General features: G+C 39.9%; 1 protein-coding gene across 1 annotated transcript in view; it reads left to right on the top strand.

The window, feature by feature from the left end:
• Positions 1–4262: 4262 nt before the first annotated feature.
• akap12b (A kinase (PRKA) anchor protein 12b) overlaps positions 4263–13622 on the top strand; it is a 61744-nt gene continuing 52384 nt past the window's right edge. Inside the window, exon 1 of the mRNA XM_037685870.1 lies at positions 4263–4577. Coding sequence (XP_037541798.1) covers positions 4467–4577 — 111 coding nt within the window. The 5' untranslated portion in view covers positions 4263–4466. The remainder of the gene's footprint in view (positions 4578–13622) is intronic.

Raw genomic sequence — 13622 nt, forward strand, 5'->3', positions numbered from 1 at the left:
TTGCAAGTTGGTCTTATGTTTGGAGAGGGGCCTGGACCAGGCAAACATGATGAGGAGTAGGCTTAATTGTCTTAATTCTACAGATAAAAGTTGACTGAGTGTAATGGTTGCTAATCCTGTCCATACCACATGTGCGCACTGGCTGACTCAGCAGAGTCTCCACAACATTTAAAAAACTTAGACAAGACAATCTAGTGACAGAATAGACACTCCTCATCATGACTTGCATGTTAAAAGCAAATGAACAAACTATCAACGCACAAAGTCTAACATTTAAGACTAATTTAAGAAAGAAGGAAAACTGGACAAAAAATCTTTAGAATATTGATTATGTGCAGCAGTAACAAATGTGAGCCCCTCACCTGGATGAAAACACTATCAACCCATGAATGCTCAAACAACCAGGACGCCACAACACATAGAATACAAACCTAAGACTAAAGCTTTGTTTTTCTAGATAGAACGCACAGAGGTCAAAGGTTATCAATGCCTTTATTGTCAAATTTATTACTGAAGACTTATGCCCTCATTTTAACACCTTTCTAACACAATAAATGTCAAGCCAAACTGCAGAACACAGGTGGTGTGAGTTGACATTTGAAGGTCTGTACTTAATACCACAAGGTGGAGAGTGAATTCTTTGAGCAGCAAACCATAACTGCTGTCCTTTGCACTTTGCAATGCAATGAGGCCAAAGCAAAATTTGAGTTTAGTTATTGTGACACAAAAACCAAAAGAATGTGAATTAAAAGGAAAGTAAAAACGCAACATGCACGCAAATGTGAAAATGAAGGATAACAGTTTGATTCCACTGAAGGCAGTAAATAAATCTCTGAATAGCAAGTCGCAAGTTTACTTTTTATTTTGAATTGGGTAAACTGAAGGTTCACAATGCGTCATGATTTTCAATACAACATAATTAAAATATGGCATACATGTTTTACACGTGAATATAAGTTTTTTTGTCATATGCAGATCAACACAAGGTCAATAATGTTCAGGACGAGAAGAACTGTCTCTATAAACTTTGTCAGTAAATCTGAATTTTTTTTTCTCAGTATTTTTAATTGTAAATCCATACCATACCATGTTCAAAGACAAACAATGTTTGTACAGATTAAACTGATGTTCCCACTTCGTGTGTAAGTTTTGCAAATTGCAGTTTTCTAAGAAACCCAAGACAACACAGTTTTCAATCTGTTAATTCAATTCAATTCAAAAATACTTTATTAATCCCAAAGGGAAATTATTTGTTGTTGTAACTCGTTATCCTCATTTCATTAAGAGAGGTTGTAGATGCTGATGGCTGTAGACAGGAAGGATCTCTTGTAAAGGTCCATCCCACAGCGGATCCTATGAAACTGGCTGCAGATGCTGTCCGATCCGTCCACCCAGACTCAGCTGGCCTCTTGGTTCCCCCGGGCTGTAGGACCGCCTGAATGCCGGGCAGAACTCCTCCCAGAGCGATGGCCACTCCTCCCAGCAGTCTGCCGAGCTCCTCGTTGCTGCGGACAGACAACTGTAGGTGTCGAGGGATGATCCTGTCCTTCCGCTGTCATGAGCCGTGTTTCCTGCTAGTTCCAGAATCTCAGTGGTCAGGCACTCGGGCACAGCCGACAGGTAGATGGGAATGCGTCCACAGAACATCCTTTTCAACTCATTTGAGATTTGGGGCTGTAGTTGAGATATTATTTGAGCTTTTGAGATGTTAATCAGCTGCTTTTGGTCGTAGAAAACTGCCTTGTTGCCATGGTTACACATCATAACAAATGTCCAAAACTAAAAAAGTTTCAGTAAAAATCCTTCCAGCTGCACAGCATCTGATACCAGAGGAAACAATCATCCACAAAATGTGATTTACATCCAGAAAAAGAGGAATTAAAGTTTCCATAATCAAAATCTCAGAATGAAAGTAAGAGAGCTGCTCCAACATGCAGCCACCTTGAGCGGCGCAATTCTAAGTTTAAGGTTAAGATTTAAGGTCAATACTTAAAGTTAAATTAGTTAAAGTTAAATTCAAAGCAGTCTGCTCCTCGGATACTGTAAATAGTATTAACTTACTTTTGATGTATATGAATGTTTCTGTTCAGTGCCCTGAGATGACTTCTGTTGTGACTTGGCACTTTATAAATAAACTGAATTGATCAGATCAGATCATGTGAGGTTTAGGCTATGGTTTAGGTAATTTGAACTTTTGGGTACTTTTTTTGGCTAATTTTATACCAATTCAATTCAAAATACTTTATCCCAAAGGGAAAGTAAATGTTGTTGTAACTCATAATCCTGGTTTCATTAAAGAGTTGTTCTAGACACTGCCCCCTGAACATAGGAAGATCTGTGGTGGAAGTGGTCTCCAGCTACAAGTACTTGGGTGTGCACCTGAATGACAACCTCAGCTGGAGCAACAACACCACCAGCCTGATCAAGAAAGCTCATCAGAGACTCTACTTCCTCAGGCAGCTGAGACGAGCTGGTCTGGGAAGCTCAGTCCTCACCTCCTTCTACAGGTGTGCAGTGGAGAGCATCCTGTGCTCCAGCATCAACGTGTGGCATGGAGGCTGCACAGCTGCAGAAAAAAAAGCTTTGCAGAGAGTGGTGAAGGCTGCACAGAAGATGTTGGAGTCAGGCTCCCCACCATCACAGACATCTACACCTCCAGATGCTGGAAGAGGGCCACCTGCATCATGAAGGACCCCACTCACCCAGCACACACACTTTTTGTCCCGTTCTCCTCAGGAAGGAGGTTGAGGAGCATTAAGTGCAGAACCACTAGACTGAGGAACAGCTTCTTCCCTGAGGCTGTTAGACTCATGAATCTCTAACCAGAATAATCACTGTGAAGAATCACATCATGTCGCTGCTGATCTGTTTCATGTCGCTGCTGATCTGTTTCGTGTTGCTGCTGATCTGTTTCATGTTGCTGCTGATCTGTTTCGTGTTGCTGCTGATCTGTTTCGTGTTGCTGCTGATCTGTTTCATGTTGCTGTGTTCATGCGTGCTCACCTGCTCACACAGACTCATGTTCGTGCCGCTGTTTGACGTAATGTTTTTATGCTGTTAGTGCTTAGTGTATTTTTAGTTAATGTTTTTTCTTAGTTCATATCTTATTACTGTTTTTCTTTTACACTTTTGTTGGCTGTAACTGGGACCAGTTTCGTTCCACCACATGCACCACATGTGTGTGTGTGACAAATAAAGAATCTTGAATCCTTGAACGTTACAGCGGGTCTGAAGAAGCCTTTGACTAAAGACACTGTTGTAAAAAATAAAGCTGCAGTTTAGCTACTTTAAGCTACTGTTTTGCTGATTTTATTTAACCTACAAATTCATGCATGTTAGTTTTTAGTTACTTTTTTATTTGCTTTTAGCTAGATATTTGCTACTTTTAGGTTTTGGCTATGATTTAGCTAATTCAAACTTTGAGCTACTACTGGTACTTCACTAATTTAAATATAAAGCTACAGTTTAGCTAATTTAAATGACTGTTTTGCAGACTTTATATAAGCTACAATTTTACCATTTAAGTTTTTAGCTACAGTTTTGTTATTTTTCACTTTTAGCTACAGATTAGCTACTTTTAGGTTTCGGGTATGGTTTAACTAATTTGAACATTTATTGTAGTTATGTGTGTACAGTTTGGATCCTTTCAAGTACTGTTTTATTTTATATTAGCACCAGTTTTGCTAGTGTTATTTTTAGCTAATGTTTGCCCTTTTCTGCTTTTAGCTACAGATAAGGCTAACTTGAGGTTAAGTTACGGTATAGCTACTATAGCTATTTTTGCTGATTTTAACCACTGTTTTGTGACTATTTTGCTTTTAGCTACTGTTAGCCAATTTTAGATGGAAGCTACAGTTCAGCTATATTTAACTTCTAGCTATTGTTTAGCAAAGTTTAGAATATAGCTATAGGTTAGCTAGTTTTAGCTACTGTTCTGCTGATTTTAGCTACAGTTTTGCGTATTTGTTTTTTAGCTAAACAATTTTTAGCTCCTCCTATTTCAGCTTGTTTTAGCTTTGTTCTGATCATTTGAGCTCATGTTTTTCTTGTTTTAGCTGTCATTTTGCCTGTTTTAGCTCGTGTTTGTTTTACCTCCTGCAAAGCTGCTCTGATTTGCAGCCTCTGGGGGTGTCAGACCTGATCCCTGCAGAGGAATGAAGTCCACCAAAGTTTTTATTTGATTTCTCAGCTCCTCTTCATCACTTCTCACCTCTGGAGCTGCAGCAGCAGGAGGAGGAGGAGGAGGAGGTTTTGGTGGTCCTCCTCAGATCCAGATCCAGGCCGTCCCGGGGCGGAGCTCCACCTTCCAGCTCCTCTTCTTCCTCAGATTCTGGATCCTGAGCCCTGCAGCGCAGAGGTGCAGACAGTTCTTGGTGCTCCTGGCTCTTTGTGTGTGTGTGTTTGTTTTTTTTTAAAGCTGAGGGTTTTTTGGATCAGCTGCTACCTGCTGTCGTGTCTCCATCATCATGGGAGCACAGAGCTCATCGCAGCGGGACGAGAAGAACCAGGAGGATGCTTCAGCTTCAGCCTCCGGTGGGGAGCTGAGCGCAGAGGTGAAGGTGCTCCAGGACAGCAAGGTACAGCTTTGTTTTAACCCCCCCTCCACCACTTTAGGATTAACCTCCCCTCCCTCCGCACACAAACCAAACTCAACATTTCATGTGTGAAAGCGACTTCTCCTGTGAACTGGTCCCGCGCGCCTTCAGAGCTGTGCCGCAGAGCTCCATGCGAGCAGGTTGTTTTTCTGCTGAGTAATGGCTCCACATGTCTGCAGTCCCGCAGTAATAAAACCCTCCAGCAGACCAGCCGATTCACGGCCAGCCTGCCCCCAGAGCCTCTGAGACTCTGGGAAAACCAGCAGACTCGTGTTTCTGTCTTTAATGTGCCATCAACCTTAAAACGAGCAGAATTCACCTGGACCACGGCTGAGATACAAACAGCCGCAGATAAAGGTGACTTTGCTCTAAGGATGTGGCAACACACATTTCTTAATTTCTCAACAGAATAAGTCCAAATATAGTTTTATTAGCAAATATATTTAAGTCGATTTAACTAATAGGACAAACATTTTATGCAATAATGCCTTCTATTTTTTTCAGTGCATTAGAGCCTCCTTTAAGTTTAGTTATGATGATTTATGGTGCTTTTTGTCCCCATCTTGCACAGATATTGCACATTGTTTGTTTTTTTTAACAAATCCTTTGTTTGTTTATTTTTAACTGAGTTTAATGAAGTTTTTGTGTTTTGTATTTGTCTAAGACTTGAAATGTTAGACCCAAAAGTGAAAATAGGTGTATAAACAGGGAGAAGTGATGAATCCATTTATTTTAAAAGGAATAAAATCTGAATGTTTGGGGCTTTAAGTTGATTTAACTGTGACGGAAATATGTTTTGAATCAACTCTGTCCTGGATATGACTACTTCACTCATGACAGTTCGGATGTTCTGAATTTGGGTTATGTGAAAGATTTATGAACATTTGATATCTCACCTGCTATAGATAGTGCTTTCAACAGCCCCATTTTGGAGAAAAAGATTGGATTAAGACCAAGCTGACAAGCCAACACACTAAAATATCTTCAGTATCAAAACTTTGACAGCTGTTCATGCAAACATTATTTTCTAAACTTTCACAAGAACGTCATTTTCAGGTTACATAGTTGTTTACAAGGGTTAGGAATCTTAATGCACATCACAATCCAGTTATGATTCAGTGGGCTGCGATACGATTACCGGTAGTGTAGTTTAGTTTAGTTTACTTGTCATATGCAGGTCAACACAAGGTCAACAATGCAATGAAATGCTCAGGATGAGATGGATGGATATCCAATATAAGTTTTTTTTTTTTTTTTTTTTTTTGTTCAAGGCAGTCATATTTGTTCATAACTTCATTATTAGTAAGCCTGAGACTTACCGGATTCAAGCAAACAGTCAAAATACTAGCGTTCCTGGATCCTGTTCCAGCAGGATCCAGCTCAAATTAAGCACTGGCATTGTGTTTCTAGCTGGACATTTATACACAAATCAAACGTTTTGAAGTCGTTAATAAGGGCAGTCATGCTGTGATAACTTCACCTATTGCCCGTCCATCTTCTTTACCCACTTCTTTCCTGGTTATAGAGAGCTGATCTCAAGCACTCATTGTGCAAGGAGGGGGACACTCTGGACAGGTTGCAAGTCCAGCACAGGGACATATAACCGAGACTACAACTTGGAGTAAGCTGTTGGGGGAATAATCAGTTTTGTGTTGTGTGTTTCTTTGACTGATGAAGCCTTCTGGATGGAAGGTGAAATGTTTCAGCACCAAAAAAAAAAAAGAAACTGTCCAGATGACCTGATTGAAAATTGTTGGATTGTATACCTGGATTATTGAGCATGGACTTTGTTGGTTTTGAACCAGTTTGACATGACTGTCAATGAGGAAGAGGGCCGGCACCGGAGGAGGGGGTGTGCCAAAGAGACCATCTTAGCACCAACATAACTGGTTTGTTCCACTTTGGAGTAAGCTGTTGGGGGAAGAATAAGTTTTGTGTTGTGTTTCCTTGACTGATGAAGCCTTCTGGATGGAAGGTGAAACGTTTCAGCACAAAAAAAAAAAGAAACTGTCCAGATGACCTTACAGAAAAATGTTGGATACTACAACTGTTATTTACAGTCATTTATTCTTCAGGGTTCAGCAAAGAAACTGTAAATAAGATGTGAAAACACCCTGGTTTACTGCAACATGTTTTTACTACCGGAAGCTACGGTAATTCTACAGGACAAACGGTACCTCTAAGACACCGCTGGCTCTCCTAAAGTGGCACCACAGATTAACGTTGAAAACGTGGATTTTTGATGTTTAAATATCTAATCAGAATCTTCAACGTTTGTGAAGTGATGAATGTAAATATACATTTCATCTCCCCCCTTTATGGTTACTTGCAAAAACGGCAGCTAACTGTCGCACTTCCAATGCAACCTGTACTTTATATCAAAATATTTCTGCAGACTAACCACGTACCATATTTTCCGCTGTGTAAGTCACATCAGTCCAAATATGTCTAATAAAGTGGAGAAAAAAAAACATAAATACGTCGCTTCACCATATAAGTCACATGTATTATGTGTCACCTCTGACAACCTGGAAATGTGGACTGGTGTTGTGCCAGAAATTGATTGGCTGCCAAATGGCAGCCGCAGGAGCATGCATGGGAGGACTTTAACAAGAATTTAACAAGATTAACACTTAAAAACAATTATTTGTTTGCTTAAAATTGTAGTAAAGTTCTGTCTCAGTCTAACTTTTCTTAATAAGTGCACTTTGATGGTCAAATCAGCTGCATTTCAAAAGTATTTGTTGCCTCAGTGCTCTGGGAACGCGCAGAGGGAGGAAATCAGGAAGGAGGAAATCTGTGCATTTCTTCAAAATTTAACAAGATGCACCTAAATTAATTATTTTTTTGCTCAACATTATAGTAAAGGTGTGTCTGTTGAACTTTTACTTAATAAATGCACTTCAATGGTCAAATCAGCTTCATTTTGCTGGGGCTGCGCAGCGAAATGAAGCAGATTTAATGGATGCTCCAGGTGAGCTGGATCAATGTGGCAGCTACGGCAAGCCGATTGTGTCGTTAATAGCCACTTTTACCTATTACATGACACAGCGGCATGCAATACAGCTCGAATGCCATCTAGTGGCTGAAAATGGTAGTGTTCAATATTTTCAATGTCAGAATGAATGGAAATGGTCATATCTCAGCCAAAAATTGTTTTATAAATATGGAAAAAAAAACATAAATCAGTTGCTTTGGTGTATAAGTCACAGGGCATGCAAATTATGTAAAAAACTGTGACTTATAGGCCAAAAAATACAGTAACAGGAAGTTGGTGACAAAATAAAAATTTATAAAGTAGCGTTTGCATGAACCGCAATGAAATGTTTGGTAATGAAGTTGTTTTAAAATGGCAGCAATCCATTTAAGTCCCTCAGCTCACACACAGAATTTGAGGCACTCGTTTTGCAGCGTGTAGCGCAGCGGCTGACGCTTCTGCTCCTCCATTCAATAAATTCAACATAAACACCACCTGCTCTATTTAAGCCTCACCTAACTCGTTGAGATTTACTGACATTTTCTGCTCTTAACGTCAGCGGGTCGATTTTTGTTGCCTGTTTCTTCTGCTGAAAGGCCACCAGAGAGTTAGGATAACACTCACAAATCACAAAGAGATCAACGGTTTTAATCGTAGCTTGATCTGTTCATACTTGTTGTTCTCTCAAGAAAAGAGGGCTTGTTTTTTTGTAAAGTGACCTAATCTGTGTGGCGGTTTAATTCTTGTTGAGCCTCAAGTTTTTATCACAGGCATCGATGCGAAACAGCGTTTTCACAGGAATTTTGTAACTGGCACCAGATGGTATAGATAACGCGTGTTTGTACTTTATCTTTTGAATGTTTTTCTGTCAGATGTGATGTGTTAACGCACGTTGGGCCCAACGTTTTGTCACTGGCAGCATGCAGCAGCTTGTTCAGCCCCATGTTTGTCACGCTGTTTGCTACAAGTTGAAAAAAAAAAAACACACTTAGCAACAAAGCAGGGAGAATTATCTGGAACAGATTGAAAAACAAGATCTTGTTTTACTCTAAAAGGAGTTTTTCTTAGTTCCTAGATGGAGTTATGACTTTAACGTGCTTCATTTTTACAGTGATACAACTTTAAAAAGTGCTAATCTGCACATTTGTGCACATGGAGCCATTTTTGGCCTCCGTTTTTCTTCTGTATCACATTTAGCATTGGTTTCTATCCCATTTTTGCTCAAGAAAAGATTAGTTTTACCCAAAACATAGACTGGATGAATGATAATACCAACATTGGAGCTTCTATGGATGTTTTGAAGGAATAAAGTTTATATCCTAATGCTGAATTTTATTTCCGTAGCATTTCTTCACTCATGAGCCTATACGACCACCGCGCAGGGTTTTAAAAAATGTCTTCTATGGCATGGGACACTTCTTCAAGGAGTCTTCATCAGTAGTCAAATGCTTGTTAAAGAAGATTGACAGTAATATCAAACATAATAAGAATACACCAACCCTCATGTTAGTTTGCTGAAACTAGGCCTGTCGCGATAAACAATAAATCAACTAATCGCATGATAAATTAAAATTATCTACCTCATTTTCATTTATCGGCTTTATCGTTTCTTCGACACCGGATGACAAAAGGCTCAACTCCGGTGCGCTTCAACCGAAGAGAGACAGCCCATGTCACGTCAAGGGGCCTCCCTTCCATTTTTCTTAAAGACACGTTGCTCGCTCCCTCACTATCCATCCTTGGGTTCAAACAGTCTTATACTGCCATGTGGTGGTCAACAAAGATACTAGACACAAAACAAATGAACAAACATTTCTTCTTAAATTTGACAATAATTACTAATTATTGTCAAATTTCAAACAATATCATCGTTTATCGCAATAATTTCTGAGACAATTAATCGCCCAGCAAAATTTGTTATCGTGACAGGCCTAGTTGACACAATACAACATTTTAACAGAAGTATTATGCTAAAATTTTCATTTTTTATTCTATTTAAGGACAGTAATACTAAACATAAGTCCACATTAAACCAGACTTTACAGTTGTTAGGGCAGTAAGACCATGTAAACTTTTCCAGTGATGAAGTTCATCCATCAGACTGCTCCACCTTTAGCGCCACATTTGTATCTGTCTGCTTTTATTACTGCATCAAGTTCACAAAGCAACTAGCACCAATGATCAGCTGGAGAAAATACTCCTTTCCAGGTCAGCAGGTGGAAATTATTTGGACTGGACAGCAGCAGAACTCCTCTGTCCTCCTGTACAATTCAAATATGACCCGTTGTCACAAAAGTGACAGAAAGAAAACCTTCTTTGTGCCCCTTCTGAATGGTGTATCTATGTTTAGATGTACAAATACGCTATTTGTAGACATTGTTTCCAATCTAACGCAATCATAAGGTTTAATCAGGTACCAGTTGTTGAACGTTCAGTTTCTTTTTAATGAAACAGTTCACATTTCTGTTGTTTCTGAGCGTGTAGCAGCTCTTTCCCGGAACGAGCCTGAGAAGTCATTAACACATACAGGAGAGAAACTCGACCTTGACTGTGACATGGAGTGTATTTTTACACCATCCCATGCAGAGAGGAGGGCGTGAGCAGAAATGAAAACATTGTCCTGAAACCAAAATGAACCTTACACGTTTGAACGCTGAAAACAAGCCCGTGAAGATGACACAAAGAAGTACAGTTGTGTGTTCTGGTGTGTTTTTGGGGTCAGGAAGTGGAAAAAGTCTGTGGTGGGATGGTGACAGTGCATGCCTGGTTGATGGTTGGTGGTTTGAACGTTCTGACTTCACACACAAGTCGATAAATATCCTCCTCACTCCGCAGAGGAATTTTAGAAATGTCTCTCTGTCTCTCCACCATCGTAACACGCCTTTCTCATACCTCGCCGTGTCCTCAAACCTCACAAGTGCTAAAGAAAAAAAAACACATCATACCTCAAGAGTACAAGATGGGTCATCCAAGAGGTTTAGGTCAATGCCGGCATTTCTTTTTTTTACTTACAACAAAATCACTTTTGTTTCCTTTGAGGCACCAGATAATATATACATGTCATTTATGCCTTTGTTTGGCATATAGTTTATATTTGTATGGAAACGACAAGTCTAAAACATGCCGGATGTCCATCAGCGTCACAACGTTCAGTTTTATTTAAGGTAGACTGAGATAAAAGAGATGTATATCCAAAAGTATGGCTCTGTGGTAAAAGCTCAGAGAGCCTAATCATGCTCCCTGGTGTCTCCCTTCTAGCATAGCATTAAACAAACTTAATAATACAATATATTTAGGACTAGGTGAAATTGTATACATAATGAGATTATTGATAAACAAGAAAACTATGAAGCATGGAAAGGTTTCAACTTTTGAGGCCATGCTACTTGCGTAACATCAACATAGACATGTATACCTGTGTGTGTGTGTATATACATTTTTATTTATTTTTCTTTTGGCTGCCCCCTCAGGGGTCACCACAGCAAACTAACTCGTACAAAGACTTGGCAATTGTTGGACACAGACCACCGAGCTACCACAGCCCTGTGTGTGGAGCAGAGAGCTGCCATCCAGGGTGCCCGGGGGAGCAGATGGTGGAGGTTAAGGGCCTTGCTCAAGGGCCCAAAGTGGGGCAAATGAGGATGGAGGCAGGTGTGGGTGCTTCACCTTTTCCACCCACATCCTGATGTTCTTAGTCCGGGGGGATCGAACCAGTGACCATCAAACCTTCTGATCACTGGCTCGCCTTCAAATTGACAAAAATCCACTTTGGCCTTAGCCGTGATTTATTTATGCATCCGCTCAAAAGCCCAGTCTAGACTAATCTGTATCAACTAAGACTGTTCAAAAAGCGGTCTTTAACAAGTAACAGGTAAATTTTTCATAAACTTTCCTCAGAATCTAACTTTAAAAGATCCGTAGCTCAATTTCTGAGGTACTCCTAGTTTGTGGCCTGGTGAGTACTGTATTTTTCGGACTGTAAGGCACACTTAAAATCCTTTAGTTTTCTCAAAAATCGACAGTGAGCCTTATCATCAGGTGCATCTTATGTATTAATTCTGGTTGTGCTTACTGACCTCGAACCGATTTTACATGGTACATGGTGCTCAAAAAAATCTGTCAAAATTAACTTGTTTTGCATAATGCGCCTTACAATCCGGTGTGCCTTATAGTCCGAAAAATACGGTAGTACTGCTTGATTTGCACTCGGCAAAGTAAAGTTTTTGGACCTGGACCACATGTCCGGTCCTCCAGTCATCACAGTAGCAGCGGGGGGGGGGGGCTTCAATGATCCAACACCATGTTACGTAAAATAATGTGTGCTGCTGATTAAAGCTCGTACGTTCCTGTATAATGAGCTGCAGCTGATCAGAAGCGGCCCCCGCTCTGATTATCCTGTTTAACAGAGAGAGAAGAAAAGGAGGGGGGCGGGAGGGGCATTACAGAAGATCCATTGAGTATGGACCCGGATGGGGGGGACGTGGAAACTGTTTTTTTTGGGTGGGCGAGGGAAGAAGGGATGAGTGTACATCCCAGGGAGACGGTGGGGGCGAGAAAAAAAAGACCCGAAACAGAAAGAGAGAGTTATAGGGAGGCCCGCCAGCGTGACACAAAGGCAGATGAATCGGCCGATTGTTCCCAGAGTTCGCTCTCCTGCCTGATTTAAAAGAACCTCGATGACAGAAGTTGAGTCATAACGAGCTCAGGTGAAGAACAAAGAGCAGAGTTGCTGATGAAAGGGATGAAATGAGACCCACAAACCAAACGCATCACAAATCTGAGAAACAAACGTAAAAAAAAACCCTGCTAATTTATTTTACAACTGTGGCCACCAACAGAGGAGTTTGTTTTCATCAAGCATAAAAAAAAACCAAGATAAAAACAAAACCCATCTGCTGCTGTGTCAGCACATAAACATGATATATTTCACACTACATGAAGAACTATAAACCGCTTCTACAGCATAAATAAGAGTAACACAAACCCACAGTGTTTCCTGTTTATCTGCCTCCTTTAACCTTTAAACTGACTCAAACACACAAGAAGAGTTGAGCGCTCCAGCTGCTGGACCGGCGTCTCCTTTGGGTTCGACCAGTTTAAAAAAATCAAATTAAATTTAGATCATAAAGGCTCGATGACGAAGCTTATTCCATCAGTGACGTGGAGTTTATAAAAGACTGTGATTGTGCTTCACTTAGAGATGTGAAAAATAATTCAAGCACGATGAGGTTCAATGAGTGAACTTCTGAACATCGATGAGTGTCATGGTGGCTGTCTGACTCAGATCTGCTATAAACAGTTTTTAACAATATATATTATTTTAGAAAATATTTTAAAAATGTCTGCTTTTCTCACCAAAAACTCAGTTTGTGTGTGGACGGGACGTAGAAACGCAGCGGAAAATGTCTATTTGAAAACATCCGGAGTCGTGTGGATGAGGCTCATAATTAACACAAGTGATATTTATGATAAAATCATGAAACTTTAATCAGTGGCGTGCAGTTTGTTTTACATCACAAGTAAATTGTCGTCAGTAAAGTCTTTTTTTTTTTTGTTGGTGTTTCTCTAGTTTGAGACAAACAGGAAGTGTTTCTCTTCTAATCAGTCTTTGGGTCAGCTTCCTCTCATCCACCAGAATCACCGCCAGCTACAGAAAAAACAAACGTTTGTCTCCGAGGACAAAAAAAAAAAGTATTTTGTTTCTGTTCCCGTTCTGTCCCTCACTTAGATTCTGTTCTAATAATGAATCAACTTTGAAGCATCAACGTATTACGTAATGACCATTTTTTTGTCCACTTTTATTTAGTTTTATTTTTTTTTTGGGCGCCCAGCAGCTCATTAGTCCAGCTGGATTGGACTGAAAAATGTTCACACTGCAACAATATAAAAAATATATATTTTTATTTTAAATAATTTTAACTCAAGAAACAAATTCAAATGATAAAGACTTAAATTATATTATAAAAAAACAAGAATATCATTAAATATATTGGGGTTTTGAGCTGTTCCTTAAAAAAAGATTTGTCTGGTATTTGAAACTCCCAACAATG

The sequence above is a fragment of the Nematolebias whitei genome, chromosome 12, assembly GCF_014905685.2.
Source record: "Nematolebias whitei isolate Nwh7 chromosome 12, NemWhi1, whole genome shotgun sequence".
NCBI classification, from domain to species: domain Eukaryota; kingdom Metazoa; phylum Chordata; class Actinopteri; order Cyprinodontiformes; family Rivulidae; genus Nematolebias; species Nematolebias whitei.